We start from the raw sequence: 14,033 nt of genomic DNA on the forward strand, positions 1-14,033 counted from the left end.
GTGAGTAAATCACTCGATGGTTTAAAAATCCCAAAGTAATGTTTTTCTCATTTCTCACATTAAAGATAGTTCTAGTGACAAGACAAGAAACACAAGAAATTGTTCCTTGGAGATGGCATCATATTGTTACTATGAGAACAACACCAGATACCAATACTACAGAAGCTCAACTGAATTATATCAGTGCTAGTGAAACCTAATTGCTGTTTGTTGATGACTTTTGATGGTGAAGTATGTTCAGAAAATCCAATGTCACTGTAAAATTCTAGTACAAAAGATACACAGATTTTGGCCATAGCTTACCTCAGCTTTCAGAAACCATATACCCCACCAAAAGCAATTTAGAAATGCTTTAATTTTTTTTTATTTAGTGTTTCTTCAAGGATTACACTGAGTAAGAAGTTAGTGACATAATGAAAGGGACATAAGACTAATCAATTCACTTTGTAATCAGATACTTATAGGATATAAAGTATAGGATATAGGCTGTAGGGTATAGGATATAAGGTATAGGAAATTGGCTATAGGGTGTAGGATATAGGGTATAAGGTATAGGATATATGCTATAGGGTTTAAGATATAGGTTATAGGGTATAGAATATATGCTATAGGGTATAGAATATATGCTATAGGGTATAGGATATAGGGTATGGGATATAGGCTATAGGGTATAAGGTATAAGATATAGGCTATAGGGTATAGCATATAAGGTATAGGATATAGGCTATAGGATATAGGGTATAGGATATATGCTATAGGGTATAGGATATAGGGTATGGGATATAGGCTATAGGGTATAAGGTATAGGGTATAAGGTATTAGATATATTTTGGCCATAGCTTACCTCAGCTTTCAGAAACCATATACCCCACCAAAAGCAATTTAGAAATGCTTTAATTTTTTTTAATTTAGTGTTTCTTCAAGGATTACACTGAGTAATAAGTTAGTGACATAATGAAAGGGACATAAGACTAATCAATTCACTTTGTAATCAGATACTTATAGGATATAAAGTATAGGATATAGGCTGTAGGGTATAGGATATAAGGTATAGGAAATTGGCTATAGGGTGTAGGATATAGGGTATAAGGTATAGGATATATGCTATAGGGTTTAAGATATAGGCTATATGGTATAGGATATATGCTATAGGGTATAGGATATAGGGAATGGGATATAGGCTATAGGGTATAAGGTATAAGATACAGGCTATAGGGTATAGCATATAAGGTATAGGATATAGGCTATAGGATATAGGGTATAGGATATGTTATAGGGTTTAGGATATAGGGTATAGTATATAGGGTATAGGATATAGGGTATAGGGGAACCTTTAAAAGTGTCAAACCTCTTCAAAACAATGCTTATATGTTTGTTCATTCAAGTCAAGGTTTGAACATTCAACAGATTCCAACCAATGTACTCATCTCTCAGAGCCTGAGATGAAAAAATAAAGTTTATTCATTATCAGGGATGAGGAGATGACTGGTACAGTCGCTAATTAAAAGTTGCTTTCTAAGTGCATACAGTAAAAACTTACGAATAACCTCATAGCTGCGATATAGCAAATAGCTGAGAGCTATATTCACACTGATGAATTTGATGCATCTCCATTTAATTATTGACTTCAGAAACACACTGTGTGCTTTCACTGTTTCAAACAAGAAACGGAAAAAAATACTGATGAATCATTAAAGGTGACCTAAAAGAAAGACAACTGTTATAAAAAAAATAAGTATTTATAGTGCACAGAGCTCCAAAACAGAATCAAATCAAATCAAGGAAGATGCACAAAACACTCAGGTAATAAGAGACAAATTTTGGCTTCCTAAATTAACCCCTTCATACATAAAATTTACATTTGAAACATATTTAGATTCTTTAGATGTTTTTTAGGAATTAAAATCTAAATATTTTTTTAAAAATAGAAATTGAAATGCATATCTAAAACATTTATAAAATTTCATTAACATTAAGGTGTAAAATATTTTATTAACTTTGATTAGATAAATAAATAAATAGTTAAGTAAATAGATAGATAAATAAATAAATAAATAAATAAATAAATAAATAAATAAATAAATAAATAAATAAATCACTTTACATTAAAACTGCTTTTTACATGACTTGGGATTGTGTGTAGAAATCAGGATAATTATTTATAAAATATAATTATATGCTCGAGTAGTCTCAAGTGATTTGGAGATTTTTATATTAGATAGATATGATTAGAATTTATTCTAAAACAGCTTTTGACTGGTCATAAGTGTGGACACTTGCATGAAAGAGTTATGTTTATATATAACATTTAGACGATATACTCATTGTGTTATAAGATTCAGTTATATTTTTGATCCAGTTCTATAAGTCAAAATCAAAATAATGTCTACAAGTCAAAATAATTATAATATACATTTAGAATGCACAATGTAAATGTGCAGTAAGCAAAATGAATCATAATCAGGGATATTAAGTGCATGCAGGGACCCTGGAAGCTGCCACTGGAACAAAGCAGCAGGAAAGTGACACGCTTGGAGCCATCATGGCAGGCAAAGTCTGAGAAAACTTGCCTTGGAGAACATTTCAATGGAGAATGTGAGGAGACCTCACAGCTACGTCTTTACTAAGTAAAAACATCACATCCTGCCCATCTTACTGAAGCCAGCTCTGACTCAAACTAGAGCAGCCTGTTTGTTCCTGCCGCAACAGAAAACACCATGCACAGCCTCCTTTTTCCATGGTCAGGAAAGTTTAGTAAAGCTGTTTAACAAGATATGTGAATATACAGATGGAACACATCTTTTATTCAAATTACAGCTGTGTTTTCGAACGCCTTTCAAACGCCTCACTGTGTTTGCATGAAAGCCAGTTCAGCACATTTAAACCTGTGTAGTAGGATAGATGTCAGTTTACAGATTAAGTATGATGCAATTGTATATATAAGCATCCAGTTTGTATACAATTTAAGTATATTAAAGTTGTTAAAATAATTATCCCTTCCACTCAGTATTAATTTGTTATACGCTAATTATAATATACTATAATATAAATAAATATACTGATATTAATTGTAATATTTATTATAGATGTTTCTTTGTAATCTTTATTATATTTAATATTTATATATTAGATAGATGGATATATTAGATTAGATATTATTTCATTCTATTGTTTTGCTGATGGTAATATTCTAATCTATATTAGAAAAATATCTGAAAATAATTTCATATTACACATTAAAGTGACCATCGTTTTTGAGAGACAAAGTCACTTCAATGAAACATTTCTGTACTACTTTAGCATTAATAATTTCACAGCTATAAAACCATTCACACTTCACACATTACACTTCTACCTCACAGATTTGTGGCCAAGCCTGTACGAGCTTATAGGGTATTTTCACTGGACACAATGACTTAATGAATTATAAATTGTCAAAGAGACAGGACACTTATTTGGCTTGTGGTCTGATGATCCTTGTGTCCTCTCACAGCCTGTTCCTCTTCCAGTTCATATTCTCTTTTGTTTCCTGCTTAAACAAGCACTTTGTATTTCCCAGCAGCGTTCTCAAAAACCACATTGATGACCATATTTAGACCATATTTCCCAATCAGAGAACTTCTCCCTCCCTGACCAGTACTTATACAGGTCCACAAAACTACTGACACCACAGGACAGAGGTTAGGAATGTCAAATAACATCAGTACTAATTAACATTGTGCTATGCTTAAAGTCTAGATTTGCAGATTGTATTCTAGTAGCTTCAAGAAGAATTCCATACCAGGGTCCATGAGACAGGAATAAAAGACAGCTGTATTGTGCATATCTGTAGTTTGTGATCATACATTGCTTTGTTTTGTCCGTCAACCACATGAATGTGGCGTAGGTTTTCAGGAAAACTAAGCCACTGCTCCACTGTTTGTTGCTGAACTGGCTTGCAGGGAATCCCCCAGCATTCCACACCAACCACAGTACATTCTTCCATATAAAATACCTTTACTTATTTGTTAAAACATATTTCTTGCCAAAGGAACTGCAGGACCATGAGAAAAACAAGACTGCTAAAAGTCACGTTCAACCTGAAGACTATGGTTCCTTTTTATTCTCGCTAGGTGTTGAAGGTAAATGCTTTTTCAGTTTCCGGTAACATTCATCTGCTTTAACACAAAGCTGGTTCAGAAATTATTCAGTTTAGAAAAAAGGCTCAGGGATGAATGGAAACAAATGGTGTGGAAACACTGTTGTAACCCAACTGCCCCAAGCTTTAGCAGGTTTTGCTTTCCGAGATGCTTTTCTGCTCATCACAGTTTAAGGAGTTATTAACTAAGTTAGTAAACTCTAGAGTCATGTATGAAAATCTTTTCTGATACATTTTCTGTAATCAAAATCATTTAGATCACATTTTCCCACATTCGGATATTTGAACAGTAACTGAAGCTCCTGACCGGTACCTGCATGATTTTATACACTGCACTGCATTGTGCACGTAAATAGTGAGTACGTTGTGGATGATTTATGAAGAGAACTTGTGTGATTTACTATATTCAGAAAGATGTTGAAGGAAACCGTATGTAAATGAGGTAAACGAGTGCTAAAATTTTGAAGTGAACAATAAATAAATGAATACATGAATACATTACGTGAATCAAGTAAATGATTGAAAATCTTTTCATTTATCTAAAAAAAAGTCAGTTTAAATGCTGTTGGCATCAGATGTGCGAAACTAATAAAAAAATACCAATACTTTGATCATTTTATTAAATATACCGTATGCTAATAATGAGAAGGTGTGCCTTCAACAAATGACATGTATTCCAGCATTAAGTTGTGCACTTAAAAGTGACTTTCAAACTAAGTGATGCATGCAAAATGAATCTATTTGCACGAACTCTGCCCTGTGTTTTGCATCCTCAGGTAAAACTGACATAATACACATGCGTTAAGTCAAATGCGCAAACGAACAAGTCATGTTGCTTTGCTCATTTGAATGCCCGTCCTCCGCAGACTCCTTTAGTAAATCAGTCTGTGCATGTATTCTTACAAATCCACACTGCTGCTTAACATGTCATTGCTATCTAACGTGTTTTTGTACAAACATGCCCAAAGATGCCGACTGAGCCCTGAACATCGGGAGAAATGTTTTACCGGAATGGGAAAAAAAACAAAAACAAATGTCAAGCAGTTTTTTTAATTAAAAAAAAAACAAAAACAAAAAAAAATGCATACAGGCAAACACCTGTTATCTAATAAATCAAAATCCTTTGCCTTTATAAATAAATTGACCATGCAGGCATGGCGCACCCTCTTCCTGACCTCCACAGCTGCCTCATACTGACGGTAACCCAGCAGTGCTCTCACACTTTCCATTGAAAACAGATGATTTCATCTCTTTCATGGCGTGAATGTGGTCCTTGCTAATTATCCAAACCTGCTTTAAAGACAGCTAAGGTGGCTCTGTTTACTTTGGGTTTGAATAAGAGTCTACAGTACAAACACTTGGATAGTCAAGGTGGCCTATGGCAACACGCATGCTGGCTATATGTGACTAAGAAATGCTGTGTTAGCTCAATATGTTAAGAGGAAGCTGAGCAGTGACGGGGGGCTTCTCTTACCGAAAGTCAGTGAGTGTCTGTGTGTGATTTTGAACAATGAGGAAAAGGCAGAAACATGTGCATAAAGGCAAACAAAAAGGTTCATTGTGTTGCACTACCTACAAGGAAGATAAATAAAATAAAACCAGTCTCTGTGTGTGTGTGTGTGTGTGTGTGTTTGTATATATATATACATATATATATACAAATAAGATACATTTTGAGACATAAGTATCCTCCACGTCAGCAAACTGACTGACGCTAATCCTGCTGTGAAATTATGCCTCATTATTACAACAATAGATTAGATTACACCACATGACTTGACACTTACTGGAGCCTCTAAACAAGCTATGACGGGAAAACAGATGCAAAGCAACAGCTTCCTGATGTGTTTTATATGGTATAAGTAAGCCCAACAGGTGTGGTTAAAATAGTGATCTGAAAACGATGTCTATGAAATACACAGGGAACAAAGAAAGAGAGTAAGTAAGTAAGAAAGACGAGAAAAAGAAAGGAAAGAGTGAAAGAAATAAAGGAACAGAAAAAAAAGAGAAATGGAAAAAAAAGTGAAAAGAAAAAAATAACATTATCGGTGTAGGTCAAGTAGAGAAACCACAGGTGTCCGTGTTCTAGGTCTCTTCAAAGCACCTTACATCACTCTCTTCCAGTAAGGCACGCGCTCTTGCTGTTTAGCCTCAGGCCTAAAATAGATCTGTTTGCCCACCGTTTACTGACAGACTTGGTTTTCTTTCCTTTAGAAGAATCTTAAGCTTCATAGAGCCTGATGAGACTTTTGACCCAAAAAGTGCACATTAACATAAACAGATGTCGTTCTGAGCTTGCTATTTACCATGACAGAATGACAGTTATTAAATATGCCACCTATTCCATTTTTGTGCATTGCCATTCATCCCCGGATAAAGGCAAGTACTGACAATGTAGCGATTTAAACTATTTCATGGCCCAAGCAATTTCTGGAAGTTTGATTTGAGACGAGTTATTAAACCCTACAACAATCTTATGCAAAAGGGTCCAATGCAAATAATCTGAAGTTACATTCAAATCACCAAGTTGTCAACTAGCCAGTGGAGAATCCAAGAAGCGCCTCCTTCCACCTCTTACTGGAAGCCGGCACAGATTGCAGTTTGTCATGCTGATTACCAATATGCAGTGCCCTGAGTATCAACAGCAATAAATGTGACTGACAACCGTTCAACTTATAGAATAACTCGGATTTTAGCTGAAAAAAAAATCGATAGGATTTGTATTCAAACAAGAAGTATATTTACTTCTAAGTATATCTAAGTATACTTCTAATATCTAAGTATATTTTATATCAAGAAAACCGAGGCATAAACTCAAGGATATGTTGATGAGGAAGTTTAATTGTTTATCTCATCAAGGAAATAACAGAAAACAAAATTTCCTGGAGACAAACAAGGTTAAATTGCATGCTGACAATGACTTCCCAGAATAAGACTCCTCATGTGTCATTCATGAGTTAAATGTAATAGTAACTTGGGCAGTTGTGTTTGTTATACATGCAATGCCCCCCCCCAAAAAAAAACAAACAAACAAAAAAATTATAAAAAAAAAACACAGCAAACAAACAAAACCCCTCAAAAAATAAAATTCTTGTGCATTAAAAAAAAAAAAAGAAAAAAGAAAACATAAAGCCGGCATCTACCTTGGGAAGTGGACGTCCCAGGTCTGCATAAAACTTAGTCCAAAACTGCATGAGCGACATGAGTCCAGTGCCACTCCGGGAACTCACTGCTGTTCACCTCGAGAAAGCAACACATCCATCCATGTGCTGGAGAAAACCTCAGCACCGTCAGCACAGCTGTAGCATTCCCAAAGAATGAGGACGCCAAGGAAAGAGTGAATGACAGAGACAGAGACAGCCAACACAGCAATCCCAAAGCGCCACACCAACAACTCCTCTCTCTTACTCACACACCCGGACATGCGCGCATTCACACGCACACACACACGCACACACACACACACAACAGGTAGGAGCTAGGCTCATACTGGAGAGCTCTTTGGCCTTCCTACTCAGCGTGCTCCTCTTTTGCTAAAAGAGGAGTGACAGGTATTTGCTCAGAATGTTCAGTCATATTGATTGTGGTTTAGTTCCTCAGTGCTGAAGGTGGCAGGGAGGGGAGGGGAGAGGAGAGGAGAGGGGGAGGAGGGGAGGAGCTTTCAGGAAATGATGCTTTTGTTGGTAAGTGACTAGAGTTCCTGGCAGTCAGGCCCTCTTTACTGTACATGGTGTAACACAACCGCATTTCTAGTGTAAACAGCGCAGCGCGCAGGATCTCCAGAGCACTGTGGCGGCTGTGTGGCCTCTGTTTAATGCTCACAGATCATCATTTAATGATTATTCTCTTTAGGCCAGCGGCTCTCTGGCATGCACATTATTTCAGCCTCTGTCTTTTTGTGTTGAGCCACACGAGGAATACCATGGTTTCATTCATCACTTATGAATGGGAAACGATCAAGATAATTAGTTTTACACAGCCCAGGCAGCAAGCAGAGAAATGAGTTAACGGCTGTGAGCAGGGCTATAACGTCTGAAACTAAATGTTTTTTTTTCTGAACAATCGTTGCAGCAACAAAAAGATCCTCTTAAAAAGCAACCTACAGCTTAACTAATTTAAGCAGAAGTTTACAAACATAGACAAGAGATTCAGCAACAGACGGGAACACTGATCAAAGAGTAAATAAAACATACACACCCAACCCCAGAATTTCTATGTTATAAGGCTGCAAATATTTCACAATCTATTCACCATCTGCAGTCATCACATTATGGTGTTATTTCAGACTACGCTTTTAAAAATAAATACTTCCTGCATTATTAATACTAATTCTAATACTTTTGAAATCTGTGTATGAAAGTATTTATGAAATGTATATGAAACATTTTTGCAAATGCAAAATATAAACTTATTTCGAGCCAAAAGAATCTGATACAAAAGACGCTGCATGATGCCTTGAGATCCTAATCAGTTTGGAGGGCTCCGGCCGTAGCCCGCTGATCAATGCCTACTGGAAGAGGCTGCTCATGGCAATAAGAAGCCCCAGGACTGTTATGACTGTTAGTCTGATAGACAGAGTGGCGTCGTGAGTGGGGTCATAGTTGGGAATCCACATGAACGAGTAGTCATCCGGTACTAATAGGATATCAGAAAGGATGATTCAACCTCTGCAGCCCTGCATTACATTCAATTAATTTCCCTTCATGTTGTGGGTGAATGGGAAAAGACAGTCATGCCGTTCTCTTTACATGCTGTATTTTTCATAAGATTCTTATCTATTTTTCAAGATAAAGTCATTAGCGCTGGTCTGACTGGGGAAAGAAAAAGCCATGTGGACAGGTCGAGATAGCTCTTGTATTAAAACTCTGTTATCCCTAACTGACATTTAGCCTCAACAAAGCTTGATAGAAAAAAAGTATTCATGGCTTACTATTCGTTTAGAAAGTGTTCCACAGAAGTTTAGCCTACGCATTGCCTAGTTGACAGTAAACTTCTTGTCAATTTCTCTTTTTGTATAATGTCTTTCTGTATTTGACCAATCTCAAAACTTGCCCACATACTAAAGCTACCATGGAAGAAGTCACATGATGATGCACGGGCAAGCTTTTAAAAACTCTTTGTAAGCTTATTGTGCATGTGTGCGTGCATGTTTGTGTGTGTGTGTATGTGTAGTATGCACATGTATTGAGGCCCCTCTTTTCTCTGTGGTTGCATTGTGGTTTCGTGTTCTCGTTGCTCTCTAGTTCAGGTAGGTTGTACTTCGTTCCTGCTCAGTTAGCCGCTAATTATTAGCGCTACATTCTCCACCATACAGCAGGGAACAAACCTCTTACAACAGTGAAGATGAGTTGTGCTTCAGTGTTTATAAACAGATTTGCACAGACAGAAGCTCTTAGGTCTGTGAATGGAAAAACGAGAACAGACTGACTGACATCTTAGACACTGCACACATGTCCTCACCTTTCAAATAAATGAGCAAGAATTAAGATTTAAAACAAGTAACAAATGCAATAAGTATTGCTTTGAGCTAAAAGAGCATAAAGAGCACTAATAGCACATATAATCTCTGTTTTCCCCCAAACACAAAACAAATCACTGGATCAAATGATTACTTTGAGATGCATGGAGATTCTGGAGAGAATAAGAGTCTCAGCAAAAAGAAGGCACCTGGAGAGAGAGCTCGGTCCACCTCTCCATGCAGAATATCTTAGCATCCTTTATATTCTTTGGTTTGTGCTTGAAGAGGTAGTCTTTACAAAAAAACATGAGCCACTTTTGGGTAGATTTGGGTCACCATCTTGTCGAAAGCTGTATTCCAAAGTAAGCTCTTAGCATAGGCAAACAGGTTTAGCTAGAAATATACTTGTACTTAGCAGAACTCATGATGCCATCAGTTTCTATTAACTAGTAGCAATTAAACAGCTCAAATATCATCACCTGTCACAAGACCGCAAACACTTAATGTTAATTGCAGTTCTAACAATACTTGGTGAAGTTAGGGCACGGAGTTCATTGCTGCTTTCAGGAAGGGCTTGCAAAACAGCTTGTTATGAAAGTGGTCTGTAAGGCCAAATACTGGAGTCCACACTCAGGATCTATTCTAGGCTCAGCTTGGGGTGGGTCTCATAATCACAAGTTTGATTTTTCACATAGAACAATTCCTTCTGAGCGACGGCTAGACTGTGCTATTACATGCAACACAGGCTGTCCTCATGAGTTTGTAAAATGGTAGGCAGAGCTAGAGTTTTGTATCTGTTTGCGTTCATTTTTAAATATTCCATGGCATGTCAGTAATTCTGGCACACAAGGAAAAGAACAAAATGATTAAAGGTGTGGCTGCATTTTAAGCAAATGGATGACGAGAAAACAATAAAACCTTTGATTGCCAGGAAGGAAATGTAAGCAAGTGAGCAAAACAATGCACCTGTTACTCTCGCACACGATATATATTTGTAGAAAGGCACTGTGAATACTCGCGGTCCTTCCCTTACAAAAAATGTAGCAACTTCAGGTTACAGAGTGCCATAACACAGAGCAGGCTAATAAAATAAAAACCTAAATAAAGCATGAATGCTAGGTTAATAAAATGAGCACAAGTACACTAATACTAATATTATCAGTAATACCGATAATATTATCAGCAAAAACTACAGAGAACAAATGCATAAAAAATATCCAACTGTTGCAAAATACAGCGGATAATTAATGTTTCAGAAGTGGTTGCAGGAACAGAGCAGTGCTTTTACATCCTCTACTCAGCACAATATAAGGAAGTCCTGCTACATTGTCACAAACTGACAACCAACCAATCACTTGTTTACTTTAAGAAGTCTCTTCTGTATTTGTGTGTGTGTGTGTGTGTGTGTGTAAGATAACAGGGCAGTGTGATCTTTCCTGCTGGTCAACATGGTCAGGATTAGTCATAGCACAATTACGGTCTCATTTAGTCAGAATAATATCATGAAGCATCTGTTTTCCACCAGCTGAGCAAGGTGTAGCATGGGCTGACGTGGTCTTTACCACCACATTAAAGCTACAATGAAACACTAGGATTTTAGGTCATACCTTTATAGGTCACACACATGCATACTGCACATCTGAGGATGTGAATAATTTTTCGTCCTTTTATTGCTCACGACTTAAAAAAAAAAAATGTCCTGGTGTTACTGGGGGACAAGTCAAGCATGTTTTTTAACCTGGTTCGCAAGTTCAGAGGCGAACAAGAAAACATTCTTTATATTCTCGGTGATATAACAAAAAACATTCCACACTACCTAATATGACATCCGAATGTAAACACAACTGCAAAGTGACTTTCTGCCTCCAAACCTATAGCAAAGGCTCATCTTTATTTCCATCTTTATAACTGAATATAATTCACCCTAACACTACATACTAAGTGTTTAAAGCAATAAATTAATGACACTATCTATATCTGTTTAGTGCTCCACATATATGTATGTTAAGCTCTGAGCGGGTGTGGCCTAAACCAGAATATCCAGTAATAATCACTGGAAAAAACCCAGAAGTAGAAATGCCAGCACTATCAGCATGGTCTGTCAAGTCTGACACTGACACGACCTTGGTCTCAGTTACGTCACTGTAAAGATTAGCACACGCTTTAACCTTCTCGCCCAAAATAAAGACAAACTAGCATTTTAAATTTACCTACTGCATCCCTGAACAGGCAGTAAGGATGCACACAGTCCTGGGTCACACCGTGTACATGTGCCTCAATATATTAATTCTCACTCATACCCACATGAAAATAAAAATCCTCTTCAGATTGCGCAACATTTTGTCCATTGGGATCCTATAATCCGGATGCACACCTTCGATCTCAAACAGACGTCTTGTGAACTTTTCTAAGCAAATAAATAAATAAAATAGCATGTATCCTATTCATATCTGTATTTTTAATTTAGAACACCTTATCTGTTCATTCAGAATAATGTATTTTGTAATGTATCTATAAACATGTGACTGGTCTTCATTACTAAATTAAACATTTGTTGCCAAATTATTATATAACAGCGTTATATAACAGCACAGACTATGGTGGATTATTCCTTACAAATAGCTTGACACATGCTAAACACCTGGTTCGGAGTAAACACCTTGTTCACATCTAGCCTCTTCATGTTTCTTAAGTATTAGGATTATATTGTGTATTATGGGGTTGGGATTGCAGATTGCAGGTATACATGCTCTTAAGATGTAGGAGATGAGAGATGTATTGTAGCTAGATGTTAGTGTTAATACAGTCATCTCTCCAAACAACCCGTAATACATAATGCCATAGGATTGTGGCCAAGCATAAGTTCCACAAGCGTGCACTACAGTTATACTCTCAAGTTAAACTTGACCGTGGTGATGGGGCAATAGAGGCACACTCCTCTACAGACGTAAAATGCAGATGGACACCGTCCAATCAGGATAGAAATCAGACACATGTATAAAACAGTATAAAGAGAAATAATTTGATGAATATGCAGAAGAATGCTTGCCTTGAATAAGTTGCAAACAATTCTGTCTTCTAATGGGATCTAATGGACTTACTGAATCTCTGAGGCTCAAGTAGAAGCTTCATACATGTATCACACACTATAAACTTGAATTTATAATGCAAAAAAAAAAAAAAAAAAACCCAGGGAGACTCGCAAACAAAAATCCTCCACTGGAGAACAGATGTAAAATAAGCAGCATGTAAAATAAGGGGAGGCGGTCAGAAGAAGGCTGAATGAAAGTTACAACTGCAGGATAAAAACGCCCAGGCAAATTATTATTCAAATTTCAGATTTCCGGCATTTTCTAGAATTTGTGTGCAAAGAGAAACAAAAAGTGAAACAGGTGCTGACTTGTGAACACACTTTATCACTCAGTCAGTACATCAGTTTGGAAAACCAGTCCCGTCACCAACTGATTTGTAAATAAACCCTTTCTTAATTACAAACTTTAAAGCCTCAATTGCTGTCAAACTGCGATTTTATTCAAGAGTCATCAATCATTCATGATCATTCTTTCCTCTGTACAATTTTGTAAACCATGATCTTCATTATATGATCACACAGAATAAAAATAAGCAGCCTTCAGATGTAGAGTGACACAATAGAAAAGCATTCAGCCTACCACTGTGAGATCATGTGAGTTCAAATCCCGGCAAAGGCACTTACTTTCAAAGGCAGACATAATTTCACTCAAATGGCAAATGACCAACCAGTTTCCTTTTTTCCTCAGACCACAGACAGACTAGCAAGATCTGTAACTCTTAAAGATGGGATTCTTTGAATTTTTTTCAATCCAGTGACTGTCTTGCTAAGAAGCTCATTGGGCGGCAGTGTTTGTTGTAAGTTTGTTATCTCTAAGGTGCATGGATTGTATTGTATACATGGAAGTGCAAAGCGCAGTCTATAATCTTCAAGGTTGTTGTAAGAAAAGTGCACAAAATGATGCTGAAAGGTAGCCTGAAGCTCACAAATGTCACTCTCCCAACCTTCCTGTCCATAACCTTGGGTAAATACATAAAAAGACAAAGCTTACCGAAAAGAAGTCTTCATTGTAGGAAAGATTCATCAAATCTAGATCAGAATAAGCGGAATGGCTGAAAATATCCATGTGCATCTCTGGAGTGCTGCTGGAACAGTGTTGCCTATGGTAAATATAAAAAAAAATTAAAAAAAAAAGTGGATGAAAGATTGGTGAGAAAATAAAAATAAAAGTAATTTCGGTACGTTTTCAGTCTCAACATAACTACAAACAAGCAACAATTCAATTTATTTTAAATCTACTTCTCTAACATGACATACATACATGAGGGGAATTACCACAGTGATGTGAAACTATTCATGTGAATCTGTAAATTAGGCAGCACACTACTCATTCTTATTAAAAGGTG

The 14,033-nt window shown here is 36.6% G+C and overlaps 1 protein-coding gene across 3 annotated transcripts in view; it reads right to left on the bottom strand.

Moving 5' to 3' along the window:
* sbno2b (strawberry notch homolog 2b) overlaps positions 1–14,033 on the bottom strand; it is a 47,071-nt gene that overhangs the window by 13,388 nt on the left and 19,650 nt on the right. For 2 of the 3 annotated variants that reach the window (XM_058400730.1, XM_058400729.1), the window contains one exon: positions 13,679–13,787. In XM_058400730.1, the coding sequence (XP_058256713.1) occupies positions 13,679–13,787 (109 nt within the window). Of the gene's footprint in view, positions 1–7,281; positions 7,724–13,678; positions 13,788–14,033 lie in introns of those variants that run through there. The other variant, XM_058400732.1, reaches the window with a different exon arrangement.

The sequence above is a fragment of the Hemibagrus wyckioides genome, linkage group LG10 (assembly GCF_019097595.1).
Source record: "Hemibagrus wyckioides isolate EC202008001 linkage group LG10, SWU_Hwy_1.0, whole genome shotgun sequence".
Classification (NCBI taxonomy): domain Eukaryota; kingdom Metazoa; phylum Chordata; class Actinopteri; order Siluriformes; family Bagridae; genus Hemibagrus; species Hemibagrus wyckioides.